The sequence below is a fragment of the Pongo abelii genome, chromosome 3 (assembly GCF_028885655.2).
Source record: "Pongo abelii isolate AG06213 chromosome 3, NHGRI_mPonAbe1-v2.0_pri, whole genome shotgun sequence".
Lineage (NCBI taxonomy): Eukaryota > Metazoa > Chordata > Mammalia > Primates > Hominidae > Pongo > Pongo abelii.
In genome coordinates this window covers 175,187,914-175,215,716 of record NC_071988.2, presented here as the reverse complement: position 1 = coordinate 175,215,716, position 27,803 = coordinate 175,187,914, and the positions used below count along the sequence as shown (strand labels likewise).

Sequence of the window (27,803 nt, the reverse complement as noted above, 5' to 3'; positions counted from 1 at the left end):
AAGTAAATGAAGATACTAAAATCTCAGATCCATTTAACTAGATGTTGATTCTTCGCCAACTGAAGCAGAAAAAACGGCATGAACTTTGAAGGTTTATGAAAATGATTTGATGAGCAGAAATACGTTAAGCTTACAAAGCGGGTCTGGAATCTTACCAGGACTTAACCGATCATGACCTACGAGGAAGCCTAATTCAGTGCAGAGCGTCCTTAAAAAAGCAATAGCGCCCTACACAACCAGCAGCGCCCGGCATAAGAGCAGCGACTCCTGCCCTTTGGCAGAAACGGGGGCGTTTTCACAGAAATCGACCAATTGGCACACAGTGAAGATCCATTAGGTAACTCGAAACTGAGCAGTTCTGGAATGTGCTTTACGTATTACAATACAGAAAACCACTCAATGGTGACAAACCAGGAGTGCGCTTTGGGGTCAAGACGTTCGCTCCCCGCAGTCCCTCCCGCCCACTTGCGCTTTCTCTCCCCGTTCTTAATGGGGGGGAGGGCTACTCCACGCGGGGCCGAAGCTGGAGGTGTAGTGAGCCCAGGTTCTCAAGGGCCTCGTGGTCTTTTAGATAAATCCGGGTTGGTGAGGTTCTCGGGTCACGTTAGCGAACGCTTCCCGCGTTCTAACCTAACCCGCCCGAAGGGGCCCTGGGGACAGACGCGGGGTGCAGCCAGCGGGGAGGCCGCGGACGCCCCCGCGCCTCGGGACTCCGGACGGGAGCGGCGGGAAAGACGCAGAGTGCGGAGTGGCTGCGGCGGGGCCGGGCCGGGCCCCTCCACTGTGAGGCCGAGAGCCAGGCGACCACTCCCGCGGCCGGGCATGGCGGTCAACGCCAGGCCGGGATCCACACGCCGCCGAGGGGCGGCGAAGCCCACACACTAGGGAGGAAGAAGACGCGGGACCGTAGCCTCAGTCCTTACCATACCGCGGGCGCAGGGGCTTCCGCTGGCGGGGCCTGCGCGTGGGGCGAGGGGTGGGACAGGCCAGCGCGCGTTTGATTTTGGCGCCGACTACGCCTCGGGGGCGGAGCAGCGAGACGGAGGAGGTCGGGGAAGAGGCCGGTCCTTGCCCGCGCGGCGCGCAGCGACCCCTAGCGGCCCATCCGAACGGCAGGCGGGGGAAGGGGCGCGGGCCTGGAGTCGGGGCTGGGGGAGCGTGTCCGCGTCTCAGTGGACGGGTTGCAGAGCTGCCTCCGTCTCCTCGGTATTCTGTGAATGTGACTTTTTTTTTTTTTAAAGGACATCTTGCCTTTGCTTTTACTGCGTTTTCTTGGCGCCGCAGAAATATGGCCTAAGTTTGGATGTAAAAAATAGAGGCGTTTAGGCTGTTGAGGAAGGAAACGCTGCCTCCATCCTTCCGGATTTGTCCTGTCTGGGGCGTACTGGATTCCTTTCTCGTCTTCTAATCTGACCCCTCATCTTCTCCCCAGCCGCTACCCACTGCTTTCCAGCTTTTCAAATCCTGTGTATGTCTGTTTTTCCCTTAGGTTTTAAAAAAGAAGGAAACAACGGAATGAATTTCAAATCAAAATGGTCAAAAATACGCTACTTCATGGCTTGAGAATAGATGCAGATTCATAGCAAAACCTCAGGCCCCTGAAAGTGCTGAAAAAATTTAACTGAGAATTCAGTTATTTTGAAAATTATTATATGGTGTTTTGAACCACTTTTAAGTGTAAGAAGTACGGCCGGGCGCGGTGGCTCGCACCTGTAATCCTAGCAATTTGGGAGGCCGAGGCGGGCAGATCACTTGAGGTAAGGAGTTTGAGACCAGCCTGGCCAACATGGTGAAATCCCATCTCTAATAAAAATACAAAAATTAGCTCTGCCTGTACAATCCCAGCTACTCGGGAGGCTGAGGCAGGAAAATCGCTTGGACCCAGGAGGCAGAGGTTGCAGTGAGCCAAGACCCCACCACTGCACTCCAGCCTGGGCTACAGAGTGAGACCCTGTAACACACACACACACACACACACACACACACACACACACACACACACAGTATAGTAAGTCGTGTAGATGCTATAAGAGTAGCATCTAAAATCGGAATTTATGTCCCCTGTTGCTTCTGCTGGAGGCAGAGGAAGGGGTACATTGAATTGCAGAGTTCCATTAATTTGGTTTTTCCTGTAAGAGTTATACCATGTAATTGATGGTACAAAAGGTAATTTTAAAATGATAAATGAGTACATTAAGTAACTACAATAGTGGTATATAAATTTGTGCTATTTGGGGAAAGCCTTGTCTTAATTGGCTCTCAGGCTTGTTGCAGTTGAGTGGTGACTATCTGAGGCCAGTGGCGCTGCGGCAAAAAAATTTACCAAGACAGTTGTAAGTAAAGAAAGGCAGAATCATTAGAGAAAGCATGAAAATACGTTGCAAGGGAGCAATGGGCAGAATCAGCAGAAAAGGAGCTGACTGCAAGGAAACAAAGGCTTGCTGGGGATTTTATAGAATAGTGCTTATGCTGTATACAGAAGAGGGCTTTGTGCAGTACTGATGTTACAGTCCCAAGTTTTCCTCCGCCCCTGCCACTAAAGCGACACAGTGCAAAAGCCTGCCCTGGGACAGTAACAAATTGACCCAAACAGGTCTTCTCTTGGGAAAAATGAGTGCTAAATGGATATTAAAAAGGGTTGGTCACTTAAGCTGCATCTGTATCCTAAGTGTCACTGAGAGCTGCTGTGACAGTTCTCTGAGATTCCTGGTGTGCACTGCAGTCTTGATCAACCAGACCTGGGAATGACCACCACCTAGGAAAGGAGACACATTCTACTGCCTCTGGTTCCTTTGCATTTTCAGTACAAATACCTCAAACTTTAGATAACCTTCTGATGCCCCTTCCTTGACATTCTGAAAAGCATGACCTATAGGAGCAGCTTATTTATTTATTTAGAGTTGGAGTTTTGCTCTTTTGCCCAGCCTAGAGTGAAGTGGCATGATCTTGGCTCACTGCAACCTCCAACCCCCAGGTTCAAGCGATTCTCTTGCCTCAGGCTCCTGAGTAGCTGGGATTATAGGCGCCCGCCACCATGCCTGGCTAATTTTTGTATTTTTAGTAGAGATGGGGTTTTACCATGTTCACCAGGCTGGTCTCAATCTCCCGATCTCAGGCGACCCACCTGCCTTGGCCTCCTAAAGTGCTAGGATTACAGGCATGAGCCACCATGCCTGGCAGGAGGAGCTTATAAAGGAAATAGGGAAACAAAGTCAAGTCACTTGGAAGAGACTGAGGAAAAAGTCTACAATGTAGGAAAAGAAGTAGGAGAATGCAAAACCAAGAGAGGAGAAAATTTTAAAAGAAAAACTTTAGACAAATTAAATGAGTTCCACTCTGCAACTTGGCCAAGGAGGTTTTTTTTTGTTGTTTGTTTTGTTTTTTTTGAGACAGGGTTTCACTCTGTCACCCAGGCTGGAGTGCAGTGGCACAATCATGGTTCACTGCAATCTAGAACTCCAGGGCTCGAGGGATTCTCCTGCCTTGCCCTTCCAAGTAGTTGAGACTACAGATGTGCATAACTATGCCTGGCTAATTTTTTAAAAATTTTCCATAGAGATGGTGTCTCCCTATGTTGCCTAGGCTGCTCTAGAACTCCTGGATTCAAGCAATCTTCCTGCCTTAGCCTCCCAAAGTATTGGGATTACAGGTGTGAGTCATGCCTAGCCAACAGGAAGTTTTTATAGACAGAAAAGGGAAGTGAGTTACAGAAATAGCTTGACTGATTACAGCTCCTTGTTTGAATTATTTGGCTACTGTCAGCAGCCTGTGGGCTGAAGCTCAGCTACTTGTGATTGGCTGAGAATTGGGGATTTGTTATACACCATGCTTGGTTTTCAGTTTGTGTACCACGTTAGGTTGCAGTTCCTTACAATTCCTTAGGTAGGAACTCAAAGCGTGGAGACAGCTTCAAGCCAATGGCCGCCTGCTTATTTAACAAAATTTTAAGGAAGAAATAGTAAACATTATCAACCTGTCAGTCACAATACAGCTTCTGAGTTAGAAATGACAATGCAATCATGTCATTTGTGTAGGGCGTCATTCTCAATGGGATGACATCAAAACGGATTCCCGGGAGACAAAAAGATCTTAGATGGTTTGTGCTCCAGTGGTTTGTGGCTCTCAGTACATAAACAGATGTACAGTATATCTCTGGTATTAAAATTTCATGAGACCGGGGATGGCATTGTGAACAGGGAAAAAACATCTAAAAAGGTTCTTTTTGGGAATGATAATGAGAAAAAAGGTTGAGACAGACTGGTGTCTAGTGAATATATAATTTATCATCCGAACCGAGACACTTCTGAGAACAGAAGGGAATGCTATTCCTATTTACGCTAGGACACAGGCATAAAGAGGATTGTCCCCATCAACTATGTGATAACTTGGAACTTCCATTACACTTTATTAACCCTTCTCCGTGGCTGTGGAATTTTCCCTGTTTTATAGTTATTCTTTTAATCTTTCCATCTGGAACGTAAACTCCTTAAGAACAGGCACAGTAACATACTCTTTATAACTGTACCTCATCAGTAATTTCTCCTTGTGAAATTCTGTCGTCTTGCCATATCAGACTATTTGTTATTCCCTGAACAACTCATGCTCTGGTGCCCTCTTTTAGCACAAGCCTGGGGGCAGTCTGAGTTCCAGGGTGACTGCAGGTGCCTGTGAGGGTCCACACTCACCCAGCAAGTATCCCTATGGCCAAGAGAGTATAACATTAAGTAGCAAATAAAAAACACTGTGACTGGTGGAGACACCAAAGAAGAAAGGAAAATGTGTTTTTCATACTTCTTGAACAAGGGGCCTTGCATTTTCATTTTGCACCAGGCTCTATAAATTATGTAGCTAGCTCTATATGTATTCACTTATTTGTCTCATCCCAGTAAAATAAAAGTCTGTGAGAAGAGGAGCTTTTTTTGTTTACTGCTATTCCCTAGTGAGACTAGCATAGTACCTGAACATTCTATACTCAGTAAATATTTGCTAATGAATAAAGCAGTTTATGGTACTGTAAGTATCTGGTCTGTTTCTCAAAGCAGGCTGTAAGCTCTGTGAGGGTACAGGCTTCAGTATTCATCTTGGTATCCCGTCCACCTAGCCAAAAGGCTGGTGTACCAAAGGTGCTTAGACGTTTGTTTGGTCGGTGACTTTAACAATGAAACACAGACAGAAGAGTGAGTAGAACGTCAAATGTCCACTTGCCCTTCCAGTCTACTTAGGCAAAACTGAACTCGTTCCCTCCTCTGGAAAGGGATGCATCTGGCTTCATGTGACATGTGCTCCTGGAGGACAATCTCAGATATGCTCAACTAAAACACAGGGAAAGTGGCTTATGGAGGGACCCACCCTCTCTCTGATTCTGAAAACCTTCAAGGAGCCCAGGATGGTGGCCTGCTTGGGTAAAAGAAAAAACAAATGAAGAATGGAAGTAGAATTCAATAATATTAATATTTACAGTTCATCGTCAGCAGTGTCACATTTGGTCTTTTTTTAAAGAGACAGTCTGTTAACTATGTTGCCCAGACTGGTCTTGAACTTCTGGGCTCAAGTGATCCTCCCACCTCAGCCTCCCAAGCAGCTGCGACTCCAGGCGCTGCCGCCATGCCTAGCTCCATGTTAGGTCTTTCTAATTTCTGTTGTTTCATCTCTCCTTCCAAGACTGACTTATGTAACCTCTTTCAGAGTTTCCATCTTTGCTGGATTTTTTTTAACCCTCAAGAAAAACAAATTTTTATTGTGTTCCGTCATTGTTCACAATCACGCCTGTAATCCCAGCGCTTTGGGAAGCCCAGGCGGGGGATTGCTTGAGCCCAGGAGTTCAGACCATCCTGGGCAAAGTAGTGACCGCATCTCTTAGAAAAAAATTTAAAAATTAGCCAGGCACGTTGGTGAGTGCCTGTAGTCCCAGCTACTTGGGAAGCTGAGGTGGAAGGACTGCTTGAGCCAGGGAGGTCGAGGCTGCAGGAAGCCATGATCACACCACTGCACTCTAGCCTGGGCAACAGAGCCAGACCCTGTCTCAAAAAAAAAAAAAAAAAAAAGATAGTAAGGTTGTTCTGCTTCTATAACTTTCTAAATGTACATGTTCTACATATGTATCAGGATTTTCCAAATTCCTACTTAAGATACGTCCTAAATACTAATGGATTATTAATGTCATAGCCAACAAAAATTTTCTTGAGCTTTTCCTCACTAGTATAAATAGTCTGGTTGCAGAATTGCTATCTTCCACAGATTCCAGGACGTTCCTCAATTTCCCTTCAGGTAGAGAATATATTAAATAAATATTCACTCTGCAAATGGAGAAATATTAAATAAATAAATATTCACTCTGCAAATGGAGAAAACAAGCTTTATTATAATGATTTGAGATTTTGTGCATGGTAAAGAGATACACATGAATCCTGTTTCTCCTATGTTTCAAGACAGAATTAATTGAAAGTTTCATTGTAGACTAAAGCATCCAAAATACTGTGGTACGTATGTAGCTACGAACATACAAACACTTTGATGCACAGCGTTCATTCTTTTCTTTAAATAGGCAGTCAACATTTTGATTCATAAAAGAACAAATGACGAGAATATATCAGTATCAATGTCAGAGAGTGCAAGACTTAGTGTTCTATACATAAAACATATGAAACAGACCTATAAAGATGGAATGTACAAAATCTAAAAAGAAAATAAAGCAAAAAAAAAAACCCTTCATATTCATACATAGGCTTGAAAGTCTATAGAATTGAGAATGATATAAAGAATTCTATTACAAGAATACACTCCATTGATGACAGAACATTCCCATGTCATAAAGCAAAAGCATTGAGTTTAAGGCTGTGTTGCTTTCAAAAGTTAATGGAAGTGCTGTACATTCATTGGAACAACATAGCCAATTTATTAATCTATTCTAGAATATTAATAGCTTTCATACATTCTCCACAAACAGACCACACAATCACTGCCACACAATTCATCTTTAGAAAGTTTTTAAGCATCATGATTTGTAGCTTACTGCCATTGAAAACAAAACAAATAATTCTTTATTTATACCAAACAAATCTTTGATGGGCACTTAGTTTCCTTTATGGCGATACTAGATTTCTAGTTATCAAAAATATTAAAGTAATTATAAAGTTTAAAACCCTGCAACATTTACAGAAACCAACAGTATTACCACTTTCACTTTTAAGCTAAATTAGATAATGTTTGCATGAAATAGCTTTCATTTTTTCCTACCTGGAGATGTCTTGTTTTTAAATTATTAAATTATCAAACTAAAAATACTCCTCCCTTTTCAGAAGCTAGTGAATAGAGAGGGTACTATAGAGTCTACAAAAAGATTTTTCCCATTTGAAATAATCTGCAGATTACCTAATGTTTATTTACTACTTCCTCCAATTAACTAAGTAGATATTACCAAAGCATTTCTGTTAACCCTTCAGTGCTAAGGATTCACAGACACTTGCTAGTGTACTGCTATTCCAGTTAACTCCATGTTAGGACATACCCTGTATATTTAGTAGTGGAAGCAAGTGTGTTCTAGTGCATGAATCTGGAGTATTTATTTGCCTCAAATCTAGTCACAGTAAATTAAAATAAGGAAACTTAGGGACTTGTTTACTTCTGGAGACTAAAGTTTGATCAAAATACTAAGTACCAATAAAAAAAAAATGGCAAACAGTCATAAAGGACTCGTAGTCATGTATTTCTGGATGGTCAAATGACTCTCTGCCTCCCCATGTCCAGCAAGGGGGGCTGGGGGTCTGTACTGGGAGGAAATGCGTCGTCACTGACCTTGAAATCCCAACCAGCAATATTTTGACTTACATGCCCAGGGGAAATTTGAATGAGTAATTTTTCAGTGCTACTTATCATGAATGTATGACAGGTTCTATACACTTGACAAAGAGAAATCAAACAATAATGGTAGCCCAGAAAAAAGCCACTTATTTTAATATCCTTCTCAGTTTACCAGAAACCATTTTCCATAGAATGTGACAAAATTTCATTTAAATTTTGTCTACTTGTATCATATCAGCAGCACTTTCCCCCAAAAATATGCTTACCAAGAAATACAGTAAATGCACATATGTATCCAAGTGTGAAATGTTATCTATACTTTAACATATATAATCACATATTTTTTGGAAAAAATATAGTGTTTCCTGGAGTGCCCATAGCATGTGTTTTAGCAACACATAGTGGAGCAGGTCTGAATCAAACTATTCTTTCATTCCAGTTTGTGCCAATATTGACATGTAAAAAAAACTAGCTTTGTATTCAGTCTACTATTGAGATATCTAGCCTGATAGGATATGATATGATGGCTGGTTAGATTGTAAGTTAATTTCTAAGTTCACAAATATAATTTAAATGTTGTGCAAAAAACCTCTTTAAATCAACTAGTTTTAAGATCAACAGCCTGGGACAGAAAGAATCTAAATAGAAAGCCATTTTTACTTGTGAAAATAAACTAAAATTAATGTAACCAATTTAAAAAGTTTCTTTTAAACAATCTAGACAAGAGTCTAGCCTGTCTTTTGTGCAGAGTGTTAGTACATGGCAAAATGAAATTCCCACCCCAGAATGTCAGCTCTGAGGGGGCAGCGATTTTTACCTGTTTTGTCCATCACTGTATTTCCAGTGCCTAAAAGAGTAGTTGGTACCTAGTAGGTACTCAGTAAATATGAATGTTTAAATTCAAAGATGTATCTCACTGATGTTAGGAAACAGTGTCTTCATTTAACATCCTAAAAAGTTGTTGAATTTTATAGCTTTATCACAGACAGGCTCAAATATTTTTTAAAACTCTACCTAACTAAAAAAAATATTAAACCTAAATGTAAATCTTCCTGGAAAAACCTTTTTTCAGAGGTTGATTTGGGCATAATAAATTTAATAGACAATTTGAAGTAGCTAGATTTCCCTTCTAAATTTTAAGAAGTCCTATATAGAGAATGACTGAATTATAAATTAATAAGCAATAAACATCACATTCATATAATTATACATAGGGGAAATGTTTTCTTATAGTACAGTTCTAAGGTGCTTTCAGTGAAGAAGACCCCAAAGTCACTATCGAAAATGTCAAACATGACATCCTATTTGGTAGAACTGAGTAGAAAATTAAACAGTGTAAATAGACCACAGCTTATTTTACAGTACCAATGACAGATGAACGATTGACTAAATTGTTCTTAACATTTCTCAAGATGCATTTATATTTAAATTAAATGTAACTCAAGTTCAACTTTTATTTTGACCTGTTGGGTTTTTGTGTGTGTGTGTGTGTGTGTGTGTGTGTGTGTGTGTTTTTGAAAGCACAGAAGGCCATTTTCTGACTAAAAGTCAGCCACCACCGTCATTCTTGGAAAATGGCAAAAATTAAATCTGCTTTAGGGCTTGCTCCACTAGGACGGCTTTAAACTGCTTAGTAAAGGAATGTGCTGAAGAATGGCTGGACGAAGCTTCTGTCTTTCAGAGTGCTGCCTATTTCAATACACCAAAGATTCAGCTATATATATGTGTGTGTGTATATATATATATAATACATTCTATCTTACCCTAATCATGTATACATAGTCCCTTGACACCTCTACTATTCATTAAACAATGATAAATAACCATAACATGCCCTTACCTGTAATGCTTTCAAGATAACACAACTTTGGTTAACACTTGCTTTCTAAGGGGAAATCATTAATCAATCACATGCCTTTGGTTGACACCATCAGTCCTCCAAAGGGCTACTTATGGCTCTCTGTCCTAGGATACTGGTGTCCTACTACATGTGCTGACATTTGCAGGAGGTAAAGCTTTCGCTTTCATGAAGTCGAAGAGAAGAGACACGTGTGAAAACATGGTACATAAAACATGACTAACTTTTTCTTGATTACATTCCAGTGCAATGATCTGGAATTAATGGGGCAGTTTGTTTCCCAAAAGGTAGCATTACTTTTGTAATATGCTTTTCAAAGCATTAGAAATTTCAGGTTTCCCTGAAGAAGTACTTTGTTTTCTGATACAAAGTGAGCCAAAGGGGTGGTGAAAAGAACACACAAAAAAGGATCTTTGTCTAACCCAGAAAGGTTGAGAAATTTGCACTGATTCTTAAGTTCTGAACTCCAGAGGCCTGCTAATCAGAGCTGGGATCATTTTGCAAGACAGCCTTACTTTTTCTAAAGTAATTTATATGTAGTTGTTGATAACCAAAAAAAGTCACAAGAGTAATACCTACTGTAAAAGTGAGGTTAGAAGATTCCCTGGGTCTTGTGACCTAGGTTAAATGAAGTATATAACTACAATAGATTTTGTTTTTGTTTTGCTTTTGGAAGTTCTGTGCAAAAGCTACCATTCACAGGATTAACAAATACCTTTACATATGCTAGTTTTTTTAAGTGTCTGTTTGATTTGCAAAATTAGTTTAGCTACATAAATCCTGTCCCTTAAGCCATAGTTCACAGATGTAAAACTGCAGTTTTTATAGATTCAGTAGAAGAGTTTTTTTTTTTTTTTTAACCCTAAAGGTGAAATACAGAAATTGGATAAGCAATTTTTAAGGAAATTGTTACATTCAGAAATAACCTTGGAAAGTTCACCAATGATTCCTTCTGGCATAAAAACTCTAGTCATAATCTGGTCCCGCGTTAAGAAATCCATTCCAGTTTATAGTGCAAGACCTTGGAAGCGGGTATCCAGCTGCCCACCATTACTGTAAGTATCGATAGACTTTGAAACAGTGATTTCCAGAGTCTGCAACCACAACATGACCATCTGAAGTTAGGGCCAGGCCTTGGGGGCCATAGAGTGGGTCAGCAGATGTGTTAATGTAGGACAAAAATGATCCACTCCCATCAAAAACCTGTAAACAAATAGGAAGTGAGAATGTCATAGGAGAAGTTATAGTAATATGCTGAACATGAGTTAGAAAACTCTTGATGCTAATGTTTTTCTGTTTCTTTTTCTTTCTTTCTTTCTTTTTGACAGGGTCTCACTCTGTCACCCAGGCTGGCATGCAGTGGTGTGAAGACAGCTTACTGTAACCTCTAATTTGTAGGCTCAAGAGATTCTCCTGATTCAGCCTCCCAAAGTGCTAAGATTATAGCCATGAGCCACCATGCCCAGTATATACGCTTTCATATTTAAAACATTAGCATAAGCCAGGTGCAGTGGCTTATACCTGTAATGCCAGCACTTTGGTAGGTGAAGGTGGGAGGATCCCTTGAGGCCAGGAGTTTAAGAACAGCCTGAGCAAAATAGCGAGACTCTGTCTCTTAAAAAAAAAGCAGAAAAAAAAAAAAAAAAGCAAAACAAAAAAGCACTTAGGTAATCATCTATCCATCTGTGGATATGTCTTTGTTTATGTCACTATCATATCTGTAATCCTACTCTCCACTTACCTTGCTTTCTCTCCTCTCCCCATCTATTACCAGTTGGTGGAGTAGAATATGCCATTGGCTGCTAGCTTTCACTTGTATTCCTATAGTGGTCACAACAAATATTGGGTGGGAAGGGCCCTAGATGGTGCTTAGAAAATGAATGAACCTTATTGTTCATGTTAAATCTTCACTTATTCCACTTCCAGCCTCACATCCTTTTCCTCCCCCCCCAATTATAAGGGGAAAAATTAGCAACTAGATGATGGAAGAATGTTCCTGAGTCATAATAGCAATGAGACAGTAGATATTATTTTTTCCTTTTTAGAAAAGAGTGGGTTGTAAGAAGTCAATGGTTCAACATGTAAAGCCATCCCCTGGTATCCCAGGAGATTGATACCAAAATCTTCAGATTCTCAAGTCCTTTATATAAAATAGCCTAGTATTTGCACCTAACCTGTGCACATCCCCCCATATATTTTAAATCATCTCTAGATTACTTCTAATACTTAGAGCAATGTAAATGCTATATAATGTAAATAATATTATGTATTTTTACAATTCGTATTATTTTTAATCATTGTATTTAACAAATTATTTTTCCTGAAATTTTCAATCTGTATTTGGTTGAATTCACAAATGTGGGATTTGGGGGTACGGGGGGAGCTGATCATATATTTGGATGTGAAATCACTTTCTTTTGGTCTATCGGTTTCTGCTTTGTTACTTTTGTTAAATTTTTATTTTGAAATAATTATAGATTCATAGGAAGTGGCAAAGATAGTAGAGAAAGGTCCTGTGTACTCTTCACTCAGTTTCCTCCAATGGTCACATCTTCTATAATTATGGTACCACGCAAAACCCAATACATTGACTTTGGGTTGTGTGTGTACAGTTTTATGTCATTTTATCGTGTGTGCAGATTTACCACTGCAACCAACGTACAGAATTATCCCATTAACATAAAGATCTCCCTCTTGCTACATCTTTATGGTCATACTTACTCCCCTTTCCTCACGTCGCTAATCCTTGCCAACTACTAATCTGTTTTCCTTCTCTATAATTTTGTTATTTTTTTGAGAATGTTACACAAATAGAATCATATAGTATGTAACCTTCTGAAAATGGCTTTTTTTTCACTCTGCATCATGCCCTTGAGATGCATCTGAGTTGTTGAGTGTATCATTAGTCTGTTCCGTTTTAATGCCAAGTCATATTCCTTAGTATAGACATACCAGTTTGTTTAGTCATGAACCTATTGAAAGACATCTGGGTTATTTTCAGTTTTGGGCTATTACAAATAAACCTTCTATGAACAACAATGTACACGTTTTTGTGTGGACGTAAGTTTTCATTTCTCTGGGACAGACACTCAGGAGTATAATTTATGGGTTGTATGGTAAGTATATGTTTAGTTTTTAAAGAAACTGCCAAACTATTTTCAAGGATGACTGTGTAGTTTTGCATTTCTACCATCAATGCATGAGAGACCTGGTTTCTCTACATGCTCTCCAGTGTTTGGCATTATTAATATTTTTAATTTTAGCTATCCTTATAAGTGTGCAGTAATATCTCACCATGGTCTTAATTTGTACTTCCCTAATGTCTAGTGATATTGCACATCTTTTTATGTATACATCCTCTTTGGTAAAATTTCTCTTAATGCCTTTTCCTCATTTTTCTTTTCTTTTTTTTTTTTTTGAGACGAAATTTCACTCTTGTCACCCAGGCTGGAGTGCAATGGCGTGATCATGGCTCACTGCAACCTCCGCCTTCTGGGTTCAAGTGATTCTCCTGCCTCAGCCTCCCAAGTACTTGGTATTACAGGTACACACCACCATACCCAGCTAATTTTTGTATTTTCAGTAGAGATGCAGTTTCGCCATGTTGGCCAGGCTGGTCTCAAACTCCTGACCTCAGGTGATCCACCCACCTTGGCCTCCCAAAGTGCTGGGATTACAGTTGTGAGCCACAGCACCCAGCTGCCTTTTGCTCATTATTCTAATTGGATCGTTAAATTATTTTACTGCTGAGTCTTGAGAATCTTTACATATTCTAGGTATAATTCCTTTGTCAGAAATTCAGTTGGTAAATACTTTCTCTCAGTCTGTTGCCTATCTTTTTATCCCCTTAAAGGGATCTTTCGCAGGGCAAAAGCTTTTATTTTTTATGAAATCCAATTTGTTAATTGTTTTTCTTTTATGGATTATAGTTTGGGTATTATATCTAAAAACTCTTCATGGAGCCCTAGGTCCCAAAGATTTTCTCTTAAATTATTCTAAAAGTTTATCTCCTCAAACATTATCTTTTAAAAATGTTATAGTTTTACCTTTTACAGTTAAATCTACAGTCCATTTTGAGCCAACTTTTTGTACAAATTAACATTCATTCTTTTTTTCCTCTGTGGTGGTCTTAGTTGTTCCAGTCCCATTTGTTGAAAAGGCCATCGTTCCTCCATTGAATTGCTTTTGTACCTTTGTCAAAATGCAATAGGCTGTACAACTGTGGGAGTGATTTCTAGATTCACTATTCTGTCCCACTGAGGTATGTGTTTATTCCTCCACCGTATTACATAGACTTGATTATGGTAACTATATAGTAAGTCATATAGCTTACTCTATGGGTTAGTAAGGGTAGAGTGATTCCTCTCAATTTATTCTTCTTTTTCAAAATTGTTTTAGCTATTTCCTTTGCCTTGCCATATAAATTTTAAAATAAGATTTATATCTGCAAAAAATCCTGCTGAGATTTTGTGTTAAACCTGTATATTAATTTGAAGACAACTGACATCATTGTTGAGTCTTGCAGTCCATGAACACAGTTGTTTCTCCACTTACTTAGACCTTCTTTGATTTCTTTTGCCAGCATTTTATAGTTTTCAGCATACAAACATTGAATATATTTTGTTATAATACCTAAGTATATATTTTTTCAGTGATTCTAAATGGTATTGTATTTTTAATTTTGGTTTTCACTGTTAGTTGCTAGTTTATAAAAATATAATTTTTGTTTGTTTTTTTCTTAAGAGACAGGGTCTTGCTCTGTCACCCAGGCTGGAGTGCAGTAGCACAATCATAGCTCACTGCAGTCTCCAACTCCCAGACTTAAGGAATCCTTCTGCCTCAGCCTCCTGAGTAGCTGAGCCTGTAGACATGTGCCACCATGTCTGGCTAATCTTCGTATTTTTTTGTAGAGATAGGGTCGTCCTGTGTTGCCCAGGCTAGTCTCAAACTCCTGGCCTCAAGCAGTCTTCCCACCTTGGCCTCCCAAAGTGCTGGCGTTGCATGCATGAGCCACTGTGCCCGACCATAATCGATTTTTGTATGTTGATCTTGTATTCTGCAATCTTGCTGAACTCACCTATTCTAGGAACTGTTTTTGTAGATTCTTTGGGATTTTCTATGTAAACATCATGTTATCTGCAAACAGGGAGAGTGGTTAATTTCTTTCACTCTAATTTGTAAGCTTTTTATTTCCTTTCTACCTTTCGTGCTGGCTAGAACTTCTAGTACTATACTGAACAAGAATGGTGAGACATCCTTGCTCTATAGGGAATGCATTCAGTCTTTTACTATGAAGTATGGTGTTAGCTATAGGTTTTCATAGATGTTGTTTATCAAGTTGAGAGAGTCTTAGTTTTCTGACAGTTTTGTCATGAATGGGTATTAAATTTTGTCAAATGATTTTTCAGTGTTAATTGATATGATCATATAGTTTTTCTTCTTTAGAATTTTAATATGGTGGATTATTACATTGACTGATTTTCTTTATTTTTATTTTTTAAAGGGCAGCCTCCCAAGCCAGAGTAGCTCAGAGACTCCCTGATTTTCTAATACTAAACCAGTCTTGCATTCCTGGAATAAACTCCACTTGGTCATGCAGTGATTTTTACATATTGCTGAATTATATTTGTTAATATATCTTTAAGAATTTTTACACACAGGAGGAATATGGGTCTGTAGCTTTCTTTTTTGTACCATCTTAGCCTGGTTTTGGTAACAGGACTTCAAAAGCTGATTGGAAAATGAGTTGGGAAGTATTCTCTTATCTTCTATTTTCTGGAAGAAATTGTATACAATTGTTACTAAATTCTTTAAACATTTGGAAGAATTCCATGGTGAAATCATCTCCGTCTAGACATTTCTTTTTGGTGTTTTAAAATTATGAATTCAATTTTCTTAATAGTTATAGGGCTATTCAAATTATTTCATACTAGAGTTGTGGAGTTGGTATTTTTTGAGGAGTTGTCTATTTCATCTAAGTTGTCAAACTTATGTATGTAGAGTTGTTCGCAGAATTCCCTTACTATCCTTTTGATGTCTACAGGACATGTATCAATATTAGTATTTTGTGTCTTTTCTCTTATTTCCTTTGTCAGTCTTGCTAGGGTTTTTTGGTTTTATTATCTTTTCAAAGAGCCAATTCGCTATTTCATGGATTTTCCCTACTGCTTTTCTGTTTTGAATTTCATTCTTTCTTTTTTTTTTTTAAATTTTTTGAGACAGAGTCTCCTTCTGTTGCCCAGGCTGGAGTGCAATGATGCGATCTTGGCTCAATGAAGCCTCTGCCTCCTGGGTTCAAGCGATTCTCCTGCTTCAGCCTCCTGAGTAGCTGGGCTTGCAGGCGCCTGCCACCACATCTGGCAAATTTTTTCTATTTTTAGTAGAGACGGGGTTCCACCATGTTGGCCAGGCTTGTCTTGAACTCCTGATCTCAAGTGATCTGCCTGCCTCGGCCTCTGAAAGTGCTGGGATTAAAGGCGTGAGCCACAGCGCCCGGCCTTCAATTTCAGCCTTGCTTCCTTCTGCTTGTTTGGGGTTTGCTCTTTTCTTTCTAGCTTCTTGAGATGGCAGCTTAGACCATTGATTTAAAATGTTTCCTCTTTTCTAATAGAAGCATTTAGCATATTAATTTCCCTCTCAGCATTGTTTTTCCTAAATTCCACAAATTTTGATATGTTCTATTTGCATTTTCATCCAGTCCAATATATTTTACAATTTTCCTTGAGACTTCCTCTTTGACTCGTGGGTCATTTAGCACAATAGTGTTTTTAAATTCATAAAACAAAACACATGGGATTGTGTTTAATCATATTAAAATATAGCTATTGAAATATTACTAAATTATGATAGAGCAATATGTGTGTGCTTCTAAAAATTAGCACATTAAATAATAAGAAATAGTAATGGGTCTAATAATTACTGTAATTTTGAAGTAGTGATGAGAATAAGTGACAATTCAAGATTTTTGCAACAATATGATATGAAAATTTCTGTGATTTTTCTTGGTGACAAAGTCATAGGCATTACTAAAATTACTATGATTGTTGCTTATATTCATGATTAAGGGAAATGATAATTTTCAGCCAGAGGTTCATGAATATAATAATGTAATATTTTTATTCAATGGCCCCCTTGAATTCTATCTTCAGACCCTTTGCAGGGGTCTGTGGGGTCCATGTTAAAACCCCAATTTAGAGGGTTTCACTCTGGTAACATTTTTTATACACCATTCTTGCTGAGTTTGGTCCTTCTGGTGAGAGTATCTATGGTCCTATGTCCTAACCAATGGAAAACAGAAAACATTCCAGTTTGGGGGACAGCAAATTCTTCACTTTTAACAAATACCAAACAAACACTCTAACCATATACATTAGCACGTTGATCTACCTGGATCCTGCTGTTTCCCCAGTCGGCCACAATGATGTTTCCATTTGAATCCACTGCTACACCTGTTGGAGCATTAAACTGCCCATTTCCTTCTCCATTTGAGCCAAACTTCAACATGAATTCTCCTTCCTGATTAAATACCTGTATGAAATATTTTTAAATTATTTTGTTCACATCAAAATACTTGAACCAACATTATGGATTTAAAAATATCTATTTGAGCAGGTTATTTATAACAAGACCTATGATTTAAGACATTCTAAAAAAAGAAAATAAAATCTACAAGACAGACTGCATATAATTGTGGTTCCCCAAATTACTGTATAAATCTGATTTATCATTTGTTAAATCATCACTTTTTTTGGCTTATATCTGGTTATTAAATCCTTATGTGAAAGATACCTTTATTATCAATTATAAAATACTATACAAGTTAGTATGAGTAAGAAGTGCTATAATTTTCAATAATATTATTCTTCCCACCTTTAAAGAAATTGCTAAATTTCAAGAATGGGCATTGTATTTATATTTCTAACAGGATGGATGACCATTAAAAGTTGGATCAGAGAGTAGGAGTTTTTTGTTATGCCAGATGCTCAGAATTTATCATTTTACTACATCAACATAACTAGAAAGAGTAGGCTGGACTCCATACTTAACAATGGGAAAAATTCATTGCATGTGTGTGTGCACATGTGTGGTAGCAGCAGGTGAGAAATAAGAAAAGGGCTTTTTTATTCATCCTCAGAAGATATTTTAGTTTGAGAGTTTATATGATCCTAAGGCTTTGATGAATATAAAAGTAGTTTCTATTACTCTATTTTCTATTACTCTTTTATCTCTCAATAGAGAGAAGGGAAGCTGTTAGAAGTAGGGGGCTAAACAGAACTCTTAAGCAAATTCTCTAACATCTGATATGGTCAAGCAGTGGAGTGCTCTGGTTAATTACATATACTTATTAACAGAGTGCTGCTAAATATGTATCAATACAGATCACTGATTTTGAAAAAAGTAAATGTTAATGTTTAATGATAACACTAAAGTAAGCATAATTGTATCTTGATGATTCAGATGATACCTAATGGTTTTGAATGTCTCCAGGACATTATTTTTAACTTCCATTGTCATGATACCTAGATGCATAGAAATATTCATTGACAAATCTGAAAGTATTATGTACAAGGCACTTTGAGAGTAAGGTTTCCTCAAATGTAGAACTGAAAGAGCTCACTATATTTGAGTATAGATCTTCATTTGGGGATGATCTCAAGACCTTTTAGAGAGCCACCTGTTGTCATCTCTGATTACAAAAGATCAAAATGACCATTACTTTTAGGTAAGTACCTTGGGAAAGTAGGACACTTCCATCTCTACAGGCTAAACTCACATTACGATAAAAAAGAGTCATGGCTACTTCCTGAATTCATTACATACTTGCCAAGAAAGCAAGCCACCTCTGTGGTTCTTTAGAAAGGACCAAGGCAAGAACAACCAGCTTTTACTAAGATGCCATGTTTAAATTTTTTTTCTGACTCTTTTTTTCTCCTTTTACATAACACATTCTAGTTTTAAAGACCAGTGGGAACATGTTTATGCTGGACACAATTTATTATTCTCTATTTTTTTTCCCTTACTAAGTCCTACAAATAATCTTTTTGTTTATCTTTTTTTTTTTTTTTTTTTTGAGATGGAGTCTTATTCTGTCACCCAGGCTGGAATGCAGTGGCGCAATCTTGGCTCACCACAACCTCCACTTCCCGGTTCAAGCAGTTCTCCTGCCTCAACCTCCTGAGTGGCTGGGATTACGGGTGCCCACCACCACTCCTGGCTAATTTTTGTATTTTTATTGGAGATGAGGTTTCGCCCTGTTGGCCAGGCTGGTCTCAAACTCCTGACCTTAGGTGAGCTGTCCGCCTTGGCGTCCCAAAGTGCTGGGATTACAGGTGTGAGCCACTGCACCCAGCCTTGTTTATCTTTCTGAGTCAATATGTTTTCCTGGGCATAATCCAAATGACTCAAGTAGTTTTGCTTCATTTTGTGATAATGAAGGATGCCAAATCTAGTCTTACTTGTTTTGTGATGAAAAGAAAATATATTCTGCAGATAGCTAAGGAGCTAACTAGACCCCTTGTTAGCACTGACCTATAGATATGCATTTTACACTTATCAACAGAGAAGTGACCTGAATTCAGAACTATTGCTAACTGCCCAGCATTACACGGGGAAGAAAAACCCAAGTATTCCATAAAACTTATTTGGCAATAGTTGTCAAAAAGAAGAGAAACAACAACGAAAGGCTATGGTTTTTTAAAACAAGAAGAAAATTGAGTTTAAATAAACAGCTAAAATAATCTACTTCTACCATACTGAAAACTTGAAGAGTTTTCAGAATCTCAAGAATTATAAATGTTTCATATTTTCTATTTTTCCCGACTAAAATGCCATTTAATTACTTAAAAATTATTCACATGAAAACAAATTAAGAGGCAGAAGTATGAGCTTAAATAGTTTTTACAGCTTTGCTTTTTACAATAAATATTTAAAGCAAGTTTTTTTTTTAAAAATCACCTTGATGATAGCCCTTTCCTGATTTCAAAATTCTGCTCATGTCAAATACCATCTCCACTTGGAAGTCTCCCCTGATCATCTTAATTAAGGAAATCTTCTCTTTTCTTTTGGAAAGTTAGGAAACTTTATATGTACCTATTTTATGAAACTATGTAGTGCTACCTGCCTTGCATTTTGGTTACTTACATATGTTTTAATTCTTTCTACAGTGTCAGCCAGGACTGGTAAATAGGAGCCGTCCCACATACCAATGCCAGTTGATTCTTAGAAGTTGCCTGGAGCACTGGACAGGAAAGGCTCTGAGATCACAGTTGCGCTTAGTAGAAAAGAGCAACTTGATTAATTATGACTGTCTTTCAGTTGGGAGTGGGCAGAACCTCTGCAAGCATTTGCTGGCCTTTGTACTATTAGGATCTCATATGGGTTTCCTTCTTGCTGAATGCCCTGTAGTTATACGAATGATTCCTCTACAAAGTGAGTGAGAGTAGGAAGTATGAGAACAACCTGTGTTATCCTTTGACAGTTGTGCTCATTCTCCAGCACTGTTATAACTCCCGGGGAGGCAGTCCGCAGCCCGGTTCCTGCTGCCTCTTTGCTCTCTACTTCTGTCCTTCTTTGGCTACCAACTTTTTCCACTATCCTATTCCTTTTACCAAGACACTTCCCATGGACAGTAGTGTCAGCAGAGAATGCAGATTATCTGCATTTGAGTGTAAGGGGGACCTATGCCACCATGTGAGCATCTCTGGAGAGACAATATGGCAGGGAGCAGTTTCAGAAAAAAGCAATGGCGGGCACCCTGTTCCCTTATCCTGACCCCATTTCCGCAGCCCACTGTGCGCTACTGTCTGCACAGGGACTTGGCATCCCTCAAAAAGATCCAAGCCTTCTCCATTTACTCAGGTTAGAGGCTTTCCAGGATGCGGAAAGGACATCACAGAGAGTACCTTTGGGTGTTAAAAATCCTACCCCTTATCTAGCTATCGCAGTCATTAGCACTGATAAGTCATTATTAATTTTGGTTGCTCAGTCTTGTTTCTAAGTGCAAACTTTACTCATTGGCATACCATCCTCTGCTGTTTCCTTATCATTTTTCCTTTAAAATGACTCACCTTTTAAAATTTAGATTAACGTATTTAAAAGAAAAACTTTATTATGTCTGTTAAGTGCAAAACAGCATCACTTGATGTAAACAAAAGGTAGCCCTAAAATAAATGCATAACTTAAAATAAAAATATCCACCAGTGTACTGCCTATGGCCACTGATCATACCTTCAGTGGAACATGCATCACACCTTGAGAAGCTTGATCTAGGATATTACTAAATATTTTCTCATCATTTCAGTGAGAGTAAGTGAGTAATTTGTTTTGAACCATTTTATTATTTCCTGATTTTCTCATAATAAAGTTCAAATCTCTCTCCCCGGTACCTAGTAAGAAAGATATACTATAGGTCACTGTTTTCTAAAGAACACCAAATGTGTGAAAGCATTCTAAGAAGTATAAAATATACTGTATGAATGTATGCTAGGATTATCCCCCTCCCCATGCTGTCTGTTGTTGTAACAGAGTCGAATATCTAATTTTTTTTTAACAAAAAGATGCGGAAAATTGAAAAAGTGATTTTAATTTATTGACTAGCCACAAAATATTAAGCTTCAGAAAGTTCTGCCTCTAAGTTCAATGAATTGCTTTTTAAAATTTAATTTTCAAGTCCTCTTCATTTGCACCAGTTTCAAATTAAGCAACTTATTGCCACCACATTTTGTTCAATTTCCTGACTTTCCAAGGTCTGTAAGTCCAAGTTAAAACTGGCATCTTTGAGCAGAAGCAAAGTCTACTCTTCTGGTTAACTCCCTTTGGTGCCATATGTAAGTATTGCATTATTTTCTCACAGACCAATTTCTCCATAAAAGCAGTTAAACGTTAACAACAACCCATGTGCTTGTAGTACCTTGACAGAATGATTATGGAAATCTGTAATAATAATCTCATTATTGCTATTTACAGCTGCAAAATGGGGACCTGCAATAAAGATGGAAAAAAATATGTGATGACTACAACAAAAGTGATTACATATAGCAGTTACTGTAACAAACAAACTTAATATATTAACTTAGTTATTTAAGAAAGTACAAAGAATCATAGACTCAGTCTTTGAAAGATCATTCAGCCAGACCTCCAGTTCCAGATAACATGGATCGTATATTATTCTCTACTTGCGCCAGTCTATTCTGACTCTTTCCCAATCAGGCTGGGAGTTCTAGCAGCCCTAATGAAGTGGGAGGAGCAGTAAGCATCAGAATTCATTCTCTGTGCCACCATCTAAAAGTCACATCTGCCAGCTTCCCTGAGTATCTGTTAGTCATTTTAGAGCCCTCAGCTCCCACTGAGGAAAGACGTGGCAACTCAGCATTGGAAAAGAGACTCCAATATGTAATTTTTAAAAAATTGGTTAGCTGGGCATGGTGGCACACGCCTGTAGTCCCAGCTACTTGGAGGGCTGAGGCAGGAGGATCACTTGAACCCAGGAGGTCGAGGCTGCAGTGAGCTGAGATCACGCCACTGCACTCCAGCCTGGGTGACAGAGCGAGACCCTGTCTCCAAAACAAAACAAAACAAAACAAAACAAAATAAAACAAAAGAACAAAAAACCCACACTATAATTCTGGGTGACATTCAGAACCTTGGCAGAACTGGAGACAAAGCACAAACAAATATTATGCAAATTAATACTAAGTGCCAAAAGCATCCTTTCAAAAAGAAAATTAATAAGCTATTTTCAGCCTCTTCTTGCAAATGCAAAAACCTAAATAAGCTTGTGACTGCAAAGTGCTACACCAAAGAGACGTAAAACAGGCTGCCCTCCTTAAACTCAGCAAATATTCTAGACTCCTGTTCTCTTACAATAACCTAGAAAGGTGAAAAAAAATTCTCATTCAGTGGCTTTTTAAGCAAAGCTACAGCTAGGCTGAAACAGTAGTTATTCCTTGTTTTTCAAATATTTTTATTTTAAAATTTATACCTTATTTAATATGAATATTTCAACGCTAGACTTCTGAGTTGTGAACTGCCACCAATAAACACCACACATGGACTGCAGCTCAACTTACTGCCGGGTGGGTGGCGGTGACTAAGACTCAAGCAACGAACCATGCTTTTGCTTAGGTTTCATCCCCAGCATCTTTCCCAAAGCCAGCAAACACACTAGGGATGTGGTGTCTTCAACATGCTCCAACATCATGCAAATGTGAGCAGAAGAAGCATAAAAAAGGGGGTTTACATATTACCATCGAGTGTACCTGCAAACTGCCTGTCCCCATTTCCTCGGCTACCAAACCTGGTGACTATTTTCCCATTTGGCTGGAAGATAAACACGCAGCACGCCTTGTTGTCCACAACAATAATGTGCCCATTGCGGTCCACAGAAACTCCTTTGGGTCCCATCAGCTTTCCTGATCCAATTTTTGTCTGTTTGAAACAAGTACAGAAATACAAGTACAGTATAGAGTCAAAGTTTAAACCACTACAGAACATGAAGATAAACACTGTTTTGGTCAACATTTACCTGAAGGTTCAAACGGGTACACAGCTACTCATATATCACAATGAACTTCTGTCTTGGAAAACTGGCTTTGTCACATTCATTATTTGCTACTGATATCTATATAAATCCTTATTCTTTTATTTATTTATTTTTTTTGAGATGAAGTCTCATTCTGTTGTCCCAGCTGGAGTGCAGTGGTGCAATCTCGGCTCACTGCAACCTCCACCTCCTGGGTTCCAGCAATTCTCCTGCCTCAGCCTCCTGAGTAGCTGGGGCTACAGGTGTGCACCACCATACCTGGCTAATTTTTTTTGTATTTTTAGTAGAGACAGGGTTTCACTTTGTTGGCCAGGCTGGTCTTGAACTCCTGACCTCGTGATCCACCCACCTCAACCTCCCCAAGTGCTGGGATTACAGGCATGAGCCCCGATGCCCAGCCCTTAAAATCCTTATTCTTAAAAGAGATCACCACCAAAAGTAGTCTAGGATCCCCTAAACTGGGGTCACAGTTCCCTGTTGAAGAGGCGGTGTGATCTGGTGAAAGATCACTGGATTATGACTCAGAAGACTGACCTACTTCCATTGCTTGCTTTAAACACACCTGGAATAGCACAGATGGATTTCATTTCCTTAAACTTCAGATTCCTTATACATTAAAAAATGTTCAAAAAATGACAACTCGACAACTCCCAATGGCATTTTTGGAAGATGTATTAAGTAAAATAAGGTAGGTAAAGGGTTTATTGTAGAGTGTAGCACACAGCAAGCAGTCACTGTAGGGAAGCCATCAGTGTCATTGTTATAGATCATCATATCAAAATTGCCTGGCATCTAGCATTGAACTTTACGAGAATTAAATTCTCCTTGGGCGGGAGTCACATCTGTTTTATTCACCGTTGTGTACTCAGGGGCAACACACTTCTTGGTGCATAATAAATATTCAATGAATATCTATTGAATACATTAATTTTAAAAGTCTAGCATTATTACAGGGCAATCACAATGATTAAATGGCTCCACTTTTTATCATATTTTAAAATAGGGGAAAAGCATTTGATTTCTATCAATCATATACCATATTTTAAATTTTATTCCTGTTCCTGAGTAGACTGTGGTGTGTATTTAAATGTCTATTTGCCATGAGATACAGGTCTTGTACCTTTACTTTTCTTTCTATAGCTTCATTTTCTAGACTACATATAAAGAAGTGCTTCACTCATTCACTTATTTATTTCCTAATTCTACAAACACTGCCCAAGCACCCACTATGTGCCTGACACGGTATTCTAGGCACATGGCACACAAACACAAAAAGACGTAGCTCCTGCCCTCAAGTATGTCTCAGTCACATTGCAGGGACAAGCATGTCTACTGTATCTCTTTAAAGAGTCTGGTATTGAGTCTTCATTTTAATAGACTTGGGAGAATTCAATTAGGCCATCTCAGAATGCATGTGAAGTGATAACTTGATGACGCCACAGGAGACAAGGAAGGCGAAGGAGCACCCCAGGTGAGGGAACAGCAGGAAGGAATGTATGTTAAGTCAGGGAAACTATAAGAACCACAGTTCTCCCTGGCACCCAGGCTTGACGTGTTGGAAGGAAGCAGATCAATGTGTTTTTATGAAAGAACTCTTCACCGGGCACAGTGGCTCACACCTGTAATCCCAGCACTTTGGGAGGCTGAGGTGGGTGGATAACTTGAGGTCAGGAGTTCAAGACCAGTGTGGCCAAGGTGGTGAAACCCCATCTCTACTAAAAATACAAAAATTAGCTGGGTGTGGTGGTGGGTGCCTGTAATCCCAGCTACTCAGGAGGCTGAGGCAGGAGAATCACTTGAACCCGGGAGATGAAGGTTGCAGTTAGCCGAGGTCGCGCCACCTCACTCCAGCCTGGGTGACAGAGCGAGACTGTCTCAAAAACAACAACAACAACAAAAACTCTCGGACATACTATTAAACAAATTAAGGTAAGGAACAATGAGTGTAGTCTGAGTCCACATGTGTTATATGTGTGCATGTATGTACATAGACTTCTGGAAGGAAAAGTGAGAAATCAGCGTCTATATCTTAGAAAACACAAAAAGTTGTATTCTCATAGGTTATGCTTTAGCCTTCTTATTTTATCTCTCTATATTAATGCTGTCTGATAGAAATATAATGTGAACTACATATGTATTTTTAAATTTTCTAGTAGCAGGATGGGACTTTGCATGATGAGGACTTTAGACTTTATATGCTCCTTTTATTCTTCTAAGTTTATAAATGATGAAGATTCAGATTTCATCTCTTTAGAGCAAAGGAACACAATTACTTAGGAAAGAAACAGTGGTTTTCTTGGCAAGAGGAACTGCTGTGTAAATTTGATTCTGATTCTCCAATCTAGCCCAAAGATCAAAGAGGCTATAACACAATGGTGGGTAAAGAAATGGCATTTGTTGTTTCATGTCTAAATAGAGGGTAAGTCAGCAGAGATCAAAAGGGAGAGAAGGCACTTCGATGATTAAAACAAGAATATCATTGCTACCTAACATTATGAACACTTGTAGTTGCTTAGATGACTCAACCAAATAATATCAAATGGATAATTATCTAGAATAAAAAGAGAAAATAAAGGGTTACTTCCATTCTATCATGTAGTGACAACTAGGGCAGATCTAAAAGAATAACTTAAACATTGAACCAAAATTTCTTTCCACTTCCCTTCATCACTCCTAGTTTAGCTGCACTGGATTCAACCAAGTGAAAGGAAAGAATCCCTGCATTTCCCTGATTGTGTCAACCCCATCTTAAACAGAATAGTAAACAAACAAACAAAGAAACAAAAAAAATATATATATTTTTTTGAGACAGAGTTTTACTCTTGTTGCCCAGGCTGGAGTGCAATGACGCGATCTCAGCTCATTGCAACCTCTGCCTCCCGGGTTCAAGTGATTCTCCTGCCTCAGCCTCCCAAGTAGCTGGGATTACAGGTGCCCATCACCATGCCCAGCTAATTTTTTGTGTTTTTAGTAGAGATGGGATTTCACCATGTTGGCCAGGCTGGTCTTGAACTCCTGACCTCAGGTGATCTGCCCGCCTCGGCCTCCCAAAGTGCTGGGATTACAGATGTGAGCCACTGTGCCCGGCCCAGCAAAAATATTTTAACCCTGCCTTTGGAATGGTTTAATCAGGGTATTTAACTCAACAAATAGTTCCTTAAATTGAACAGGAAAGAGATGAGATATTTTAGAGTAAGGTGGCCAGAGATGTCTCTATTTGTTTGGATAGAAAAGGTTTCTAGATGGGCTGGAAGATAGGAGGGAGTGGGGAAGATAGAATAAATTTAGAGGAGGCAGAGATAAATAAAAATTAGGGCTAATAAATTGGTGAATAAAAGAAAAGGAGATAAGATGTTACATCTCTGGAACTACTAGGAATAAATACAGAGTCTACACTGGTGTTAAACGTGTGTCTTTCTCAGCACTTGTTTAATTTTACTGAGTCCCACCAAGGAAGAAAAAGAAAATAAGTATCTCTGTCTACACCTGTGGATATTCCACTTGGATGAACTCCTGTGAGGGTCCTAAAGTGTTTTCATGTGCTATCCTTTTACCCTTTGGGTTTTGATCAACACCTATCATAGAAGAGGGTATTGCTGAAACTACACCACCTCCACTCCCCCTATCCTCTAGGGGGCATGAGTGTTCTTTAGAGTTTATTCTCATTATTACCTTTAATATTCCAACTCTAAGAACCCAGTTCTTCTAAGAGTGTCTATTACAGATAGACTATTGAATCACTGAACAAAAAATACTTAGAGAGCCCTTCTTCCTTAGACATAAAACTCTTGTCTCCGTAAGTGAACCTATTTTAGTATTAGCTTCTGAATTTACAAAGACAGATCACGGTTTTGCTAGAGTATCAAACATAAACAAATAGGTTGCCTCTAAACTATATAAACATTTTCAAGATATTCAAGATATAAATATTCACATTAAACTTGTCATATTTGGGTATGTCTTACCACATATACAATTATTAAAATGCAGAAAAGGGGGAAGAAATTAGAGCTACAGAAAGGCAGGAGATTTTTATGTATATGTGGTCATCATACAGAGCCATTAAATTTCTAGTGAAACCAAAAATTCAAGGGTGATTGAAGAATTGCATGCAATGTTGTGGAATAAAAAATGACAGTTTTTCAGTCTCCAAAATTGACAAGATGCTGCCTCACACAAAACAGAGGCTCAAATCTGAGAGTTTCACAATTACGTAACTCATTTCATTAAAACAATGAGGGGACTACAGCAATCTGAAGACTTTAAAAAGGAAAATAGAAATTCTTCCAATAAGAAACCAATGAGTACACTTTGAGTAATCTTTAGAATTCCAGAATGGATTATGAAAAGCAGCATCTCCGAACTCCTAGACAAAGTGATGACCACCAGGTACCTGCGTGAGGACATGAAGCCCAGATCATAGCTGACCAAACAAGACTTCATTTTTTGGACAGGGTTACTAGCGGCATGGAAAAGAACATTCATTTCTTAGATCCTTATTTTGTATGTGGCACATAAAATCTCATTTAGTCTTTGCTTAAATCCTGTGAGACAGGTCTTTTTTTCTTTTGAGACAGGGTCTTACTCTGTCACCCAGGCTGCAGT

The 27,803-nt window shown here is 38.8% G+C and overlaps 2 protein-coding genes across 21 annotated transcripts in view; both read right to left on the bottom strand.

Annotated features, from left to right (window-relative positions):
* Positions 1-1,253, bottom strand: part of MND1 (meiotic nuclear divisions 1) — a 72,476-nt gene extending 71,223 nt beyond the window's left edge. For 3 of the 5 annotated variants that reach the window (XM_002815222.6, XM_054554597.2, XM_054554596.2), the window contains exon 1: positions 924-1,253. In XM_002815222.6, coding sequence (XP_002815268.2) covers positions 924-926 — 3 coding nt within the window. In that variant the 5' untranslated portion in view covers positions 927-1,253. Of the gene's footprint in view, positions 1-155; positions 708-923 lie in introns of those variants that run through there. The other 2 variants (XM_054554598.2, XM_054554599.2) reach the window with 2 other exon arrangements.
* Positions 1,254-10,466: 9,213 nt separating this feature from the next.
* Positions 10,467-27,803, bottom strand: part of TRIM2 (tripartite motif containing 2) — a 181,877-nt gene continuing 164,540 nt past the window's right edge. For all 16 annotated transcript variants that reach the window (XM_054554585.2, XM_054554588.2, XM_054554592.1 and 13 more), the window contains 4 exons: positions 22,915-23,083; positions 21,567-21,637; positions 17,045-17,185; positions 10,467-10,861 (listed from right to left, as the gene is read on the bottom strand). In XM_054554585.2, coding sequence (XP_054410560.1) covers positions 10,709-10,861; positions 17,045-17,185; positions 21,567-21,637; positions 22,915-23,083 — 534 coding nt within the window. In that variant the 3' untranslated portion in view covers positions 10,467-10,708. The remainder of the gene's footprint in view (positions 10,862-17,044; positions 17,186-21,566; positions 21,638-22,914; positions 23,084-27,803) is intronic.